General features: G+C 44.2%; 1 protein-coding gene across 4 annotated transcripts in view; it reads left to right on the top strand.

Moving 5' to 3' along the window:
* The window catches only part of GOSR1 (golgi SNAP receptor complex member 1), a 28,520-nt gene extending 18,314 nt beyond the window's left edge, over window positions 1-10,206 (top strand). For 3 of the 4 annotated variants that reach the window (XM_064394378.1, XM_064394377.1, XM_064394380.1), the window contains 2 exons: window positions 5,025-5,107; window positions 6,306-10,206. In XM_064394378.1, the coding sequence (XP_064250448.1) occupies window positions 5,025-5,107; window positions 6,306-6,430 (208 nt within the window). In that variant the 3' untranslated portion in view covers window positions 6,431-10,206. Of the gene's footprint in view, window positions 1-5,024; window positions 5,108-6,294 lie in introns of all 4 variants that reach the window. The other variant, XM_064394379.1, reaches the window with a different exon arrangement.
* The last annotated feature ends 5,170 nt before the right edge of the window (window positions 10,207-15,376 follow it).

Below are 15,376 nucleotides of genomic sequence, written 5' to 3'. Positions count from 1 at the left end.
ATTATCTGTGCCCTTTCCAAGCCAACCTTTTGCAGACCAATAACTCAAACTGTAATAATGCCCAATTTAATGGTTTTAAATTTTAGATTATTGCTTTAAAACAAAAAAAAGAAAAAAAAAAGGGTAAGAAAGCAAGTAAGATATGCTTTCAGACAATGCATGTACTGACAAAAATGACCAAGAAGAGCAATTAGAGGTGCAGCAAAGCTGTGTCCATTAAGGGCTGGCTGCTTAAGTACTCACAGTGGGCTCAGCATAATTAACATGGAGGAAGAATGTGTTAAACCACACCAGTGTGCAGTGATGAGCCAGAAGTGATCAGTGCAATAATACCTGAAAATGTGATGCAATGTCACCACAGCCTCACAGAAATATTTCTTCAGCTTAGCCCAGCTGTATTTGTTTTGGGTTCTAGTCCTTTCCTCAGGAAAAACCTCTCCTTTATTGCCATGCTTGTAACCCTGCTTTTCCATCTCAAAAATGCTCAGTGCTTGGTGGATTTCTTCTTTGCTGCCACTCCAAGTAAGCAGAACATTAAGCAGCATATGGTGATTTATTACTCTTAATATCCTGCAAAATTACATGTAATTACTTATAATTGTGTCATTGGCCTGGCTTCTGGGTTCTGTGTCAGAGGAGCTCAGAGCTCTCAACCTTGCACAATTTGTTAGCTGTAGTAAATTCTTGCTCTTGAGTTGTTGCCAAAGATGTTCTACAGTTTTTTGGTACAAAAAGAGCTGGTTTGGTAATGACATGGAGTAGGAATTGTAATTCCATTTATATCTGAGTTGAATTCTGCCTCTGTTAAAACCAGGGGGAATTTTTGTTGAGCTCATTTTTCTTGTGGTCCCCAGTAATGGCAAGTGTTTGGGTGTGACATTAATTGGTGGTAAATCCTGCTGCCTTCCAAGTGAATTTACCAGATGGGAGTTTACCCAACTCACCAATTGTTTTATCTATTGGAACCCAAATAAAAGAGAGAACTGTGCAGAAGAAGCTGTTTGAGGACAGATTCCTTGAGATGTAATTAGCTTATTCTGGCTACTGCTCTGTCTTCAAGGTTTACATCTGCTGCAGTTCATTACTCATTTTTTAATTAGGCAAGTCAGGGAATCACGTTTTATTTCCTTCACACTTTTATTTCCTTAGGCTTTGTTACTAAGCACTGATCCCAAACACTGGAAAGCACATTTTTGTGTGTGCAGAGGCTTTTGTTGACGAGCTTCAGCCACTAATTGTGAGCCTTGCTCTGATTTTCTGTCAGCAGGAGAAGTGAGGAGTCTCATTCTTGCTCTCCACGGAGCAAACATCCCTGCCAGGGAATGCCTGGGCACCTGAGCTGAAATGATTCAGTAACCAAAGCTCTGAGCAGGGCTGTCACTCCAGATGTGTCATTATTACTAAACTTTTAATCAATTTTTAAATGAATTACGTGCCATGGGTTCTTACTGCAGCATATTTCTCTCCAGAAGCGAGTGGGATGTGATACTTTGTACTGCAGTTCTTTTGGAACAGCCTTCCCTTCTCTTGGCCAGATTTAAATATAAGCAGAGATTTTGCTTAATATGTTTGGAGTTCTCAGGTTTTCATTTTCAAACATTATCGCTTCTCCAAAATAGCAGACCATTTATTTCTTGTTTTCTAACAACTTGTGTTTTTATGTTGGCTCAGTTGAAATATTTTTTATAGTTTTGTCTGTACAGTGTGACAAGTTCTTAGGATTTTATTGTAATTCTGTTTCTGAGGCCTGATCCATCAGTGTTTGTATATTAGCAGATTGGACTGAAGCCAGACCAAAGCAAAAAACTTCCTTTTTAAAAAATGGTCTCCTTATGTACTTGATCTATCTCTTTAGGTAATAATTAGGATTTAATAAAAGGGGAAAGCTCAGCTGCACTGAGTGTTGACTTTTTAAAGACATCAGTCACTTTTTGAGAATTCTCTCATTTCACAACCACCTTGCCAGAAATGTCCAGGCAAAATCACTTGCAGTCCTGGGGAAATGTTTCTTGTGTTTTCATCTTAGGCTTCATCAAAGGAAACAATGGAATAAATAAAGGAATAAAGGAATATATAAAGGAATTTGCCAGGCTGGGAGTGTAGGTGTGCATTGATGCACGCATATATGTGTATATTTAGAGATATAAATCTAGAAATGTATCTCCAGACAAAGAATAAGTGATGCAATCAGAATTTTTACCAATTTAAACGTAGAGCTTTCATTTCTATGCACAGTCACAGAGTCCATTCCCTAATCATAGACCTTGTCATGAATTTCAATGAGCAAGTATGATTCATGGCATGCAAAATGAAGCAGGAGTTCCAGTGATACGTGAATTATTTGATTTTTAATAACACAACTTCTTTCTTTAGAGTTTTGTTTCAGTTCTCCAGCAGTGTAGATTTGACTGATGTGTCTCAGTGGGTGAAGCCAGGAGTTGATTTTTTGGTACATTTCCCTCAGTGACACTGGATGGATGTGGCTGCAGTGTGGGGTGAAATAACAGCTTAAACATTTATTTAAGTCAAAACCCTTTGCTTCCAAGCCAGGCAGCATTAAAAGTGTGCTTCTGCATGTTAGACTTGTCCATCTGGGATAATGCCTGGAAGTGTTTATTACCCTGAGGGTTTTATGCCAGTGAAAAGAGCAAACCAAGTACAAATATCAGTTGGGTTTGCTTTGGAGGGAGCTTTGGCCGCTCGCATACCCACGGCACTGCTGAACAACCAAGGGCAAACTTGGAATGTGGCAGAACTTTTGAGGGAAATATGGCTGCAAGCACAGGAATTTGAGGTTCTCCTGCTGCTCTGGGGAAGAGCTAGGTGGGTGTTTTATGGCTGTGACCTCGGGAGAGGTTTCTCCAGCAGTGCAGCAATGCTGAGCATTGTGCTTGAGCAGGGCTTTAATATTAAACATAGAGAGCAGGCCAGATACCATCTGGTTTTAGAAACTTGGTTTACACCCAGCTCTGGTACTTCCAGCCAGTGCAGCACTGAGAATAGTTCCTGCTGGCTTCCAAGGGAAATGCTGAATTGGGGTCAGCTCCATCCCTGCAAGAAATGGTTCAGCTTTGGATGGGAGAGGTCGTGTGTGTTCCAGAGCAGAGGAGCAGCTCTGGAGAGCTGGGCTTGGCTGGGGAGGGGTTAATGGGGCCACTCTTGTCAGTGGCAAGAATGGCATTCATTTTTTAAAATATGCATTTGTCAGTGAGGCAATGGCAGCAGCAAGTCAATGAACATATGTCAGGGGTGGGAATGAAACCAAGATTGTCTGATGGAGGATATGAGGAAGCTGCAGTGCTCAGGATGCAAAACCAATCCCTGGACTGGTCCCCAGGAACTCTCTTTCTGCTGCTTCTTAAATTGAATAATCTCCTTTACAGATCTGAAGGCTCAGATAAACCAGCTCAAGGGTTGAATAATCAAATTATACGTGAACAGCATTGCTTTTTGCTTGAATTTTGATTTGTTAATAGTAGCTGGAATCCAGTTAAACTCTTGTTCATGAATATCACAATTACATTTCATTACTAGACCGTATCATATTAAAAATTATAATTACCCCAGGTTTTTTTCCTTCAGAGCTCTCCAGTAAAACCCAGCCCTTTCAGCTAAATTCTTGAAAATACTGGATAAAAAAAATTAAATTTTTTTCAATCTCTTAACCCTTTACATCCTGCCTTTTTATATGAAATGGACAGTTTCACTCCCCAGATGTTAAAGCAGGAACCTTGTGTTCTGTGAATAATTATTTCTAAAGGCAATTTTGGAGGTGGCTCAGGAGCACTTTATATACTGGCAATCATTTTGTGTTTTCACTTCTGTAAATGAATGGATGTTTTAATGAGTCATTGGATGCATCTTACAAAAATATGGGGCTTAATTCAGAAGTGCATTGAGAGACACTGTATTAAAAACTCATCTGGACAAATATCAAGTCAGTGTGGGGGTGGGAGGTGGAATCTGTAGGTTACTGAACAAACTTTCCTGTGTGCAGATAGGAAATTTTTTTTTCTAACTTGATTCTTAGTAATTCAAAATTCCCTGAGAGCTCTTCTTAACAGCAAGTTTTTAGTGGTTTTGTGAGTTTGTTGTTTTTTACCTTAGATGACTAAAATACCTGCATTGAAAAATTGTATGTTTGTATCAGGTAAAAGCAGCATTTCACATTTTCCTGCCTCTGAAATGACAGCTTTAGTTTCCTTTTATATTTTTCTGTTGTGTTTTTCCACTTAACTTTTACTCCTCCAGAACATTTCCCCTCCATATTTAAGGCTCATAAACTCATCCAAGAACTTATTTTAATCATTGTTATTCCTGTAGATGAAGTCAACAGCAGTAGAGGTGACTTTTTTGAGTAATTATGAAGCCTTGTTGTATTTCTGTCCTGCTTTATGTGTTTTTGAAGCACATGCCAGCAAGGAGAGCAGCATTTGCCATATTTTTCTTTCTCAGGCACTGTGTCTTCAAGCTTTGTCAACTGAGCAATTCTTTATAATCTTCATTTAATATCTTGTTTTTAAGAGCAGAGTTGCTTTTTTTTTGTGACCTCCAAAACATTTTAAATTTGAAATGGGAAATTCAGTTTTGTATTGGTAAAGAAACAGAGAAAATGAAAACTTATATACCATGGGGGATATTCTTAATTAGGAGCTGATCTCAGAAATGGATTTTTTTCTGTGCTGGGATAGAAGCATCATTTGGGATGAAACAAACTTCTAAATTTAAAGCTTAAGCCACGAGAGCATAATTCTTATGTTGCTTGTAAGGTAATACCAGTTTTCATTGAGGCTGGAGGAGAAAAGTCAAACCTGCCTGTTTCAAGAAATCTCAGTGTTTCTGTTTATATAAAACTGAAATCATTTAACTGTAAGAGAGAGAGATTAATGGAAAAATTGTGGTTTCATTCATGTTGCTTCACCCCATTCATTGTCCTCTGAAGAAACATTGCCTGCTTGTTCTCCTCTTGTGTGAGCTGTGGATTATTCTTAGCACCAACAACTTGATCCTCTTTCTTTCCCCAGCATTGCCATGGCAACAAAAGAAAATATGACTTCTCAGAGAGGGATGTTGAAGTCAATACAAAGCAAGATGAATACCTTGGCAAGTATCCTTTTTCCTAAAAATTGGGGCTGCCTGTGCCTAAGAAGAGTCGTGGTCCAATTTTTCACTCTGTCATCAGCAGTGTCAGTGGCTCTGTGACCTGCACTGTCAGCAGTGGCAAACAGGCCAGGTTTTTATCAGGCTCTCCTGATAACCTGGCTGAAGCATCTTGATGGTAAATGTGGTGAATAAGTTGGTTTGGGTCAAATTTGGGCACTGCATATCAATTAACAGAATTTAATTTTCAGGTACAGGTCTGCAACAGCATTTCATGGCCTTCCCTGCTGTATGCTTTTCCAGAAGTACAGTTTCATTTCAGGTCCTGCTTTTTGCTTTCAAAAAAGCTGAAGCTTGGTGTTCATCACTGCTTGCTGTGGTTTACAGCTAAGAGTAGTCAGGGCCTGAGCATCCTCTTGACTGTCACACTCTTGTAAGATTTTGGCTTGTTGGTTTCTGTGCATATTCTGTCTCAGGCTGAAGATTGTGCCACGTTGCCAAGTCAGGCACGTTTGTGGTTTTCCCACTTTATTCCTTCCCTGCTGTCAATGGACAATGTCTGCACTGTTTGACCAGACACATGACATCCTGGAAAGGTGCATCTTGCTAACCCAGAAATTTCATTACAGTTCTTAGCAGCTGGCAAGAACATTCCAGTAAAATCTCAATAAGCTTTGGCCTTAAAAAGATTCTCGCTTCCAAAGGCATGAAGCTCTGATTGTCTTGTTGGCAGTTGTATTTTGTACATTAAGAGATAGATTTACACCCTCGTGGTTTTACAGAGCTTGCACACTGTGTGGGTCATGCAGTGTGCAGGATTTTCCCAGTCAAATGCCTTTGGTTGTTCTCTTCACCAGTAACAGAATCCCACTGAAGAAACTCCACAGATGTTTTATATAACCACCCCATTTTTTTTTTTTCATTCTCATTTAAACACAATTAATAAAAGTAACTAAGCCTCACATAGTGGAGATTAAAATGCTGGTAATTGAGGTGATCAGGTGGTGAGTTCTGTCTGGGCTGTTCCCTTTTCTCTGCTGCTCTGCAGTCGGTGAAGTGCAGTTGTCACCCTGCTCCCTTCCACCAGCATTTCCTGCTTCCTCCAGCCTGGGAGCAGTTCCACTGTTGGCATTTCCCCATCCAGGCTTTGGGGCTTGTTGGTGAATCCCTGTTTGTGCTGTGACCTTGACTCAGAGCCCTCCAAGACCGTTTTCCAGCAGTGAACAGCCTGATCCAAAGGATCAACCTCCGCAAGCGACGGGATTCCCTCATTCTGGGCGTCGTCGTCGGCGTCTGCACCATCCTGCTGCTCCTCTACGCCTTCCATTGATGGATGCTGCCCCCCTGGACTCTGCCAAACCTCATCACCACCTTCCCTCCTCCCAGCCAAGGAAAAGTGACTGGGGGAAGCAGCAGACTTCCACAGCCTGCTCGTGGCTGGGCTGTCAGCGTGATGTCTGATGGTAGACACTGGCACTGGGCTTGGGCTGAAGCTGCACTGTTTCTCCTCCCCTGCTGTTCACCTGCCTTTGGGTTAAATTTGGTGGGATTTGTTTGTCTTTAATTCCCTTTCTCAAGGTAAGTGCCCATGGGATGTTTAACCAGAACTGGGGGAACAGTTCCAGTGCTCAGCAGTGCTGGGGAGGTTTGGTGCTGGCTGGGGAGTGGGGGAGGATTAAGTTTGCCTTGTGTGGAAGCTCAGCAGGAAGGCTTTTCCCTCTAATCCCAGCCCAGTACTGAATTTCACCCTGAGAGATGAATATTGCAGCTTTAAGCCTTCAGGTTGCTTTACTACTAAATACATGTTCTTTAATTCTTCTTAACTCCTGGTTGAGATTCTAGTTATTTCTGCATAATTCATGCTGTGAAAACTGTGCTTCACACAAATTCCTCAAAGTTAACAAAAAAAGGGGGTTTCTGTTCACTTTTTGCACAGAACATGAATATTAAAATACCCTCTGAGGGGCATCATAAGATTTCTTGTGGCTTTAAAGGGACTGACAAAGCCCCACTGTGTAAAAAGGGAGCACAGTGTCCCAGCAGCTGTTTACTCAAGGTTCAGTCATCTGAAAAGTGACCAAACATGAGTTCACCTGAAGCAATCTTTTGGGTGCAAATACTTTCATTTTGGCTGGCATCATAAAGAACTTTATAAAGACACAATTAGCAGTTTACAAAGCCTATACTGTAATTTAGGTGAGGTTACTCTGATAGTGCAGGTAAGAAGGATATGATCTAAACTCTTGATTGGCAATGAAAATGATGATGGTTATAGCTGAGGCAAAGGTGTCTGTGAGCAAAGGTTTGGACATAACTCCTCCTGGCAAAGAGCTGACTGTATGAATAGTGAAACAAGTGTTATTTACCGTTATCTGGGGAGGAAAACTTTTTCTTGGTCTGGACAAGCAAGAAGCCTGTTCTTTGTCTGTAAACAAAGCTGACATCTGCAGTGGCTTTGATACTGCAGCTTCCCAGATTACAGATTTTTTTGCTCTTTCAGCAACACTTTTCCATCTGTCATATCATAACCCAATAAATTCAAGCCTTGGCACTGAAATGCCTGACTCCTTCCACAATCCACTTAGACTGCTCCTAACAGATTCCATGTATTCCATCACCCACAGATGTCACACAGTCCCCAGGTTCTCCTCTGCAACAGAGTCCAGTGGGACAAACACAAGTTTTTACTTCATTTTATAGTGCCTGTGAGTTGGAGGGAACAGGGACTTGTGTAGTGTGCAAACCCACACTGTTACACCCAAAATGTCTGGATTTAAAGGCTTCTTTGCAGACTTAATAACCCTGTGCTAAAAAGTCAACAAGGGCTTCTAATCAGCCATCCTGCCATTGGGATTTGGAAGAATTTGGAATTGAGATGGGTAAAACTGTGGGGCTTGTGTCTGAAATAAAGGGTGATTATTTGGTTGATTTGGGAATGTTCCCATTTGGAGATGAAGTGTTTATTAAGGGGGTTTATGAAAGAGCTTGATGGATAAAGGAGGGTTATTAATGGATCTGTGTGTTGGGAGATCAAACTTCTCCCTGTTGCCTTTTCTTTGATTCCTCCTCCACCCTAAGGGACCCTGATCAGCACTTGTGCATCTGTTTAGGATTTATAGGATTTGGTTGCTCTATAGTTGGCAATATAAGATCTGCAGTACCATAAATAAATTCATTTATTTAATCTTATAACAAGTCTTTTTATTGGACTTAACTGATTATTTGGTGCATATATTTAATCTTATTGTGAAAAAGCTGCTATGGAAAATATGTAGATTATAATAAATATGTAAACATAATTGATTTTTCATGTTATGAAAATGTTATGGAGGAACTGATATATTTTAGTATAAAATAATGGAAATATGCTGAATTATCTCTGATAAAGCTTTACTGGAAACGGTTTCAGTGTTGGCAGCCCCTCCATGGATTTTGTTTGTGCTGGTTTTGAGTCAGTTTTGTGTTGAAAAATACATTTAATTATCTTTGGAGTTTTCCCTTCATCATCATCTGGCAGAGTGAGCGGGTGTTGTGCTGTGCTCCCTGGAGGGATGTGTTTGCATCTGGCCCAGGGAAAGGCTTCCAAATTCAGGAGAATCAGCCTCATAATTCATCTCTAACAGCCTGGACCTGTGGTCAGAACAATGGACTGGAAAATGAACACAGTGGATTGTAGCATTCTGCCTCAAATCCCAAAATACAGGTTTGTGTGTCTCCTGGTGCTAAATGTGTTCTTGGAGTTCTTCATTCTGTGTGGTTCCTCCTGCTCTGAGGAAAAAAGATGTGGTTAAAGAATTCTCATTCCTGCAATTCCTGCCAAAGTGGCAGTTTCCTAACTCAACCCAACCCAAGTGTGATAGGAAAACCATTGCTGAGCACTGGAATGAAGGGGAAAATCCAGGGTATTATTTCTACAGGACGTGTTTCACACACACAGACACTCTTTTCCAATTTCTGCTTCATTCTTCCTAGCAGATAAGCAGCTTCTTCAGACCTGGCCAGGCACTGGAGCACAAAGGATTGTGTTGGTGACGTTGATGGCACACTTCACACGGGTGGGAATATTCTTATCCCTGTTCTTTAGGTTGTTTTTTACCTGTTCATCAGATCTTCAGTCTCTGGTTGCTGCAGCAGAGCAGTGACATTTGGGCAACACCCAGAACTGTGTCCACAGCTGTAGCTTCTCCCCAGGGCAACATTTTTTTCTTAACCAGTATTGATTTCAGGAGTTTTGCATATCAAAGTGAGGTATAAATTACTGCTGGGTTACTGAGTAATCAACAAGAATTTTCATCTGTAGTTCAGAAGTCCTTTTGTTGCATTAAGATTAATGTGAGAAGAGTCAGTTCCTTGGTGGATGTTGAAAATGAAAGAGCAAAAGTAGATTTTTGGGTGATGTGAAATGGTCACTGCTGTCCTGCTGTGTCCCCTGAGGTGCTGCTTTCCCAGAGCTGCTGCACAGGGAGCTGAGGCTGCTCCCCCCCTTCTGATGGTGCAGCTCATTTAGTCCCAACTAAATGAGAGTTTTAACTCTCTAAATGTAGCAACTTGTTTCCCAGGATCACTTGAGGCATAACCTTTTCCTGTTTTTACTGGTTTTGTCCCAAAGCTTTCATTTGAGAAGGAAGGAGAGGGTGACAGCTGTCAGTGCTGAAGGAGGGAATGTTCTGAAATTCCTTCTAACAGGGTTGGATGGTGGAATGTGCAGGACAGGAGACTGCAGTGGGACCACAACTGAGCCACGTTCCAGGTCCCATCTGCCAGTGCCCTCTGTGCCCTGCAGCTCTCCTGGCACTGCACATTTCAACCAGGGAGATGTTTTAGTTGTGAGTACAGAAGCAGCTGTTGGTCTGCGTGGTGCTGAGTGAGGAAAGCAGTCAAATAAACACTTTACACCCAAAACAAAGCCCTTTCTCACAAAACATCCCATACCTTGTAAATGAGTTTCTGATTGCACTTTCTGAATTTTTTTTTTCTTTTCATACATGTTCTTGAAACTTCTATTGTAACTGTAATTATTTTTGTTCTCACCTATTGTGCATTCTCTGTATGTATTAAATAAAAAAAGGCTTTGATATGTAATTTAATAATAAATTAGAATTCTAAGCAAGGTGCTTGGTTCTTTCTCCCCTTGACAATCTGTGCCTACCTAAACTTCAGGGAAGATGCGGAGGGGCTTCATCCCACCCCTTTGGAATTATTCCTGGACATACAAATCAGAGTGTTCTCAGGTTTTATGTCAAATACCAGACGTGATGGAACCTTTCCTGTCCCAAAATGGTTTGGGGGGCTGTGTTCCTCCTGCCTGCGTGTGCAGTCCTGGACTCATCCCCTGCCTGCGAGGGGGCTGATTGTACTCGGGGTGGTTTTCCCTGCTGTTCTTCACCAGGGGGAACAGGGATGGTTTTCTTTAGAGCTAAATGTTAAAAGGAAAATACCTCTCTCTCTGAATTGCTGTTTTCAGGACAGAGGGGACTGTGTTACCCTGAGGTTTTCCAGCACCCCTGTGCTCTGTTCCACTCACTCCGTGTTCCAGCTGGGCAGTGTTGTGCCTCAAGGATCCTGTGCCTGCTGCTTTTGCAATCCATGCTGAATCTTTCAGTGCCACTCCACATTTGTATTCTCAGAGCAGCAGAGCTGCCTGGTGTTGTACCTGGGAGTGAAGAGGGATTTCTCCTTGCAGAGCTGTCGTGCTGTGCCTGTAAACGCTGCCTTAAAGCAGGGATCCATCTCTATCCTTAATGCCTGCTAAATATTCAGGAGTGACCAGATGCTCTCCCGAGGGAAGGCTTTCACTGTATGTCTCAAGCTAAAGGAGAAACTTCAAAAAAAACTTTGGGAAATGGAAAGGCAGTGGTGCTTCCAGACAGTGGGAAGTGCAGGGAGTTTCTCCAGTTGCGGCGCTGGTAATAAGTGGTGCATAAAATTCCATCTTCGTTTGGATTAGAAAATAAATTATTAATGGCGCTGAATCCTTTTTTCCTGCTCCCTGTACAGTCAATAATTCATAGTGGCACAGGCATAGGATATATATTTTTAACCATCCGCCTCCCAGAGCAGTGTTGTTCCTATTGAGAAGCGCTGTCCTTCCTGGCGGGCTGGGCTGTTCCTGCATTATGGATGAGCCCTCTGCCATTCCCCCAGCAGCTTTCCCCTGAAAGGGAGCCGAGCCCTCCATCAGAAATTCACACCAGTGCCTTTGTTTCCTCCCTTTCACCCAGCGTGGGCGGCGTGCAGCGCCGCGAACCCGATTTTGGAGCGTTTTAATAGAAAACCTCAATGTTTGCAGTTGGCGTTGCCTTTCCCTGAATGCCAGCCTTTCATGCAGCATCTCCAGGTAGAGGAGCTGTGCTGCCAGCTGGGCTGTGCTCGTTAACACTCGGAGCCTGCTGCCGCCCTCATTCCCCCCGTGCTGCCAGGCTGCAGCTCTTCCCTGCTCCATCCCCGCCTGGCGCAGCCCTTCCCTGCTCTTTGTTCCTAATGGGACCCTGAGGCTTTGCTAACCCAGATTCCGGAGTGAGGCAGGAGGAGCCTGGCTGGAAAGCAGAGCCTCTGCCCCGCTGAAGCAGCGCTTGCCATCCTCTCACCGCGGGTTGTGTTCTGGTTGTCTTGATTTTGGCACCCTGTGGGTTTGGAGAGGTCTCCTGCCGTCGTGGCTGCTCAGATCTTACATCTTGTGTTGCTTTGTCTGCTCGCTGCACTGCCCAGCCAGTTCTCCTCCCTTCATTCCCGGGTGTTCAGCTTCACGTAGACATTTCAAACACATGCATTTATTTTTTTCGTTGCATAATTTTCGTTTCTTTCATAAAAATGCATCCTTTGAACTCCAGAAGGGTTGTCTGGGGTGATTGGAGCTTATCAATCAAAGGCAAACCTGAAGGAAATTCACTGATAACCACTGAGGTTCACAAGCTCAGCATGGGGCTCTCCCAAAAACGCTGCAAACAGGGAGGGTTTCAATGCTTTATTTCTTTTCTTATCTCCCTTGCCCATACCCATCCATCTGATGCGGGGTTCTTGGAAGTGGGGACAATATTCTTCATCCTTTGTCTTTCTAAAGCTGCACTGAAAATAGAAGCTCCTCTCTGCAGGTTGCAAAGCCCCATTGAGCTGCCAGCTGTACAGTGGAAACTTCCCCAAGATGTTCGTGGTGCCTGTGCCTGGGCTTGTCACCTGCTCCAGAGCCCTCCTGCTCCATCCCTGTGCTGAGCTGGCTTCTTCCAGGGTGAAATGCTGCTGAAACGTCAGCTTTTTAAAGGCAGCCTTTTCTAAAGACTCTGCAGGATGCTCAGGAATGTTGCAGGTGTAAAAAGAAATTGTGAGTTGCTGGGAAAGTGCTGAGCAGGTGGCCCTGGCAGGTCCAGCTTTAACACACAAACCATAATTTATTACTTTAAAAAGTGACTGGACCCTGGAAGGACCTTGTCCCCACTGGAAATTGGTGGGAGCCTGGTGGAATCCTTTGAGTGTCCCCCACTTTCAGTGTCGGGGGAGGCTGGGATGATCCTGGGCTTGGCCAGGCTCGATGTGGGACAGCACCCAAGTGCAGGAGGGGGGACATGTGGATATTTCCCTGCTGTGCTATAAATGCAGCTCCCTCTAGGTCAGGCATGTATCACCAGGGCTAAATTTACTTCAAAATATTACTGAGGTGGGGAGGTTTGTGACTCAGGTCTATAAAAGCATGCAGTGCTTATGTAAAGAAATGAGTTTGGAAAGAGGCAGGAGGGGGCTCGGGCTCCAGCAGGGACCATTCCTGGTGTGTGTCTGCCCTCTCTGCATGAATAAGTCTTTGTTCTGGGAGCAACTGCACCTCCAGGTTGTGTGTTCCTTACAGCAGGATCTGCTGGCCAGCTCTTCCTGTGTTTCCAAACATTTCAGCAAATGTCAATAATTTCCAAGCCTGCACTTTGGCTTAGATGAGATTGTTTTGTAATAAAAACCAACAAACACAGTGGGATGATCAGTTCTTGTAATAGTTCAGGGTGATTTCAGATTGAGTTGTGCCACCCTGGGAGGGCAAAGGAGGGATTCTGCTGTGGGGATTTTGGAATTTGGATCCTTTCCATTCACTCAGGTGTGTCTGTGTGTTTGCTCTTGGAAAACCTGAGTTCCTGGAGCCAGCTTTGCCATGGCAGGCAGGCAGGGCTGGCCATGCTGCAGCACCAGCAGCATCCTCAGGTCCAGCCACAGCCACATCCCAGGGGAATGAGCCTGTCCCACTCCTCCTCAGGAAATGGGGCTCCTTAACTGGGCAGCCAAGCTCCTTCTGAGTGCTGGTGGTCCGGGGGTTCTGGGCAGGGGAAGAAGAGCTGCTAACTCATTTTTTAGGACAGTTCACCTCATACCCGTTCTGTTTTGCAGTCAAAAATCAAGGTAAAATAGAGCATTGCTTCAAAGACAGGAGCTCCTTTTTGTTTTACTGCTGTTTGCTGCATACCTGGGCCAGCTGCCCCAGACCAGGGAGGAATTACAGCCCAGGGTGTCAGGCACTGGCTTATTTTTCTGCCCATCTGGAGTTGACTAAATGATCCACCTGCATTGATCCTTGCTGGGAAGGAGGATAGAACACGGATTTTATGAAATTGTACCTGAGATCAAATAACTGGAAGAAAACACTTTGGAATCCACAGCCTGTAATTAAACATTTCCAGGAGGCAGCGAGGTGCAGCGAGCTCAGCAGAAGGAGCATTTTGCTGGGAAGTCTTTGCTTTGCTTCGTGCTGTGTGCTATTAAAGCAAACAACTTCACAAGCTTCAGAAGCACTGGCAGCTCTTGACCAAGAATAGCTTCTCACATCACAGCTAAGCTGGAAACAATGAGGGCCAGCAGTTGTCAGTTGGTTGGGCTTTTTTAGCCCATAAACGAGGTAGCTGAGCTCATGGAGAAATCCCCATTTCTCTATTTTGGGTGTTCTAAGATGTTTCATCTTCTGAAGGATCCAGCAACAACCACCATGAAGCAGAAGTCCTCATTTAAAGCAGATCTGCTGGTGCAATTCCCACCTACCTGGGCACGCCAGGCTCTCCTCCAACACATAAATCCTAAATCCTCAGCACCTAAGCTTGTGCAAAGTCTACCAAACTTGTCTGACTTAAAAATCCCTCTGAGATGTGACATCCACCACGTGGATCCTGTAGAATCCCCATCCCTGGGAGGCTCAAAGGGACATGGATGTGGCACCTGGGGCATGGTTTGGTGGTGGGCATGGCAGTGCTGGGCTGGATGATCTCAGAGGGGTTTTCCAGCCCTCCTGATTCCATGCTGAGCTGGATCCTGGCCCAGGGGCTCTGGGGGGATGTGGAGCTGTGGCTGTGTCACTCCCCCTGTGCTTGCAGGGGAGCAGAGACAGCTTTGGGCTGGATGGAAGGTGCAGAGCTGCAGAACAGCTCCTGTCTGCAGAGGGGAGGCTGGATCTGGGTAGGGGATGGGAGATGGAGCCTTTCAGCACCCTCACCAAAATTCATTTTTTCTTTGCTCTTTTGTTGTTTGGTGAGCTGCTTCAAATATTGAAGATGTCCACAATACATCCAAATTTCATCTTTTTCAAATCTCTGCAGCTAAGAAGCTGCTCTGTGAGCAGGGAGAATTTGGGTGCAATCTGTTCCTTTTGGCCCCATGCTGGGGGCTGCACCTCTCACACCAGAGCCAGGATGTTCCTGTGCTGCTCTCACAAAGTCTCTCTGCAGCCCTGAGCTCTCCTGCAGCGGCTGCTGAGCCCAGGGCTCCATCACCTCCCAAATGACTTCCTGAGAGGCTTTGGGAGAGCCCCAGGAATCCCTGAGCTGCTCATTCTCAACAGCAGCCAGCATTAGGAGCCAGAGAGAAAATGGAAATGTTCTCCCTGTGTTTTTAATTCCTAGCTGCTGACTGGGACAAAGTCATGGAAACCAGTTGAGGAACTGGTGGCCAACTTTGTGTCCTCTGCCTGAACCCCAAATTCATGCAAATTCATCAGTGAACAGAAACACTGGGAGTGAAGGGAGAGCCCAGAGTGCTCAGCAGAGAACGTATGCAACGTGGAAATTGGACATGAACCCCTTGCTGTTCCTGGGTGAATCTATTATACATGAGCCCATCAGAGCAGGGTATTAATAAAACAGGAGCTGAAGAGCTCAGCACTGCCTTGCTCCAGTGAAACATCAGAGCCTGGGCTGGCACAGCAGCCTTTGAAGTCTGGGGCTGCAGCTGTGACATGGCCAGGATGCTGGGGGGGAATCTCTGCACACCCTGGGGGTTTCTGTGTGATCCAAACCCTCCTCCTCTTCCCCCTCCA

The sequence above is a fragment of the Passer domesticus genome, chromosome 19 (genome assembly GCF_036417665.1).
Source record: "Passer domesticus isolate bPasDom1 chromosome 19, bPasDom1.hap1, whole genome shotgun sequence".
Lineage (NCBI taxonomy): Eukaryota > Metazoa > Chordata > Aves > Passeriformes > Passeridae > Passer > Passer domesticus.
This window is presented reverse-complemented; position numbering and strand designations above follow the sequence as displayed.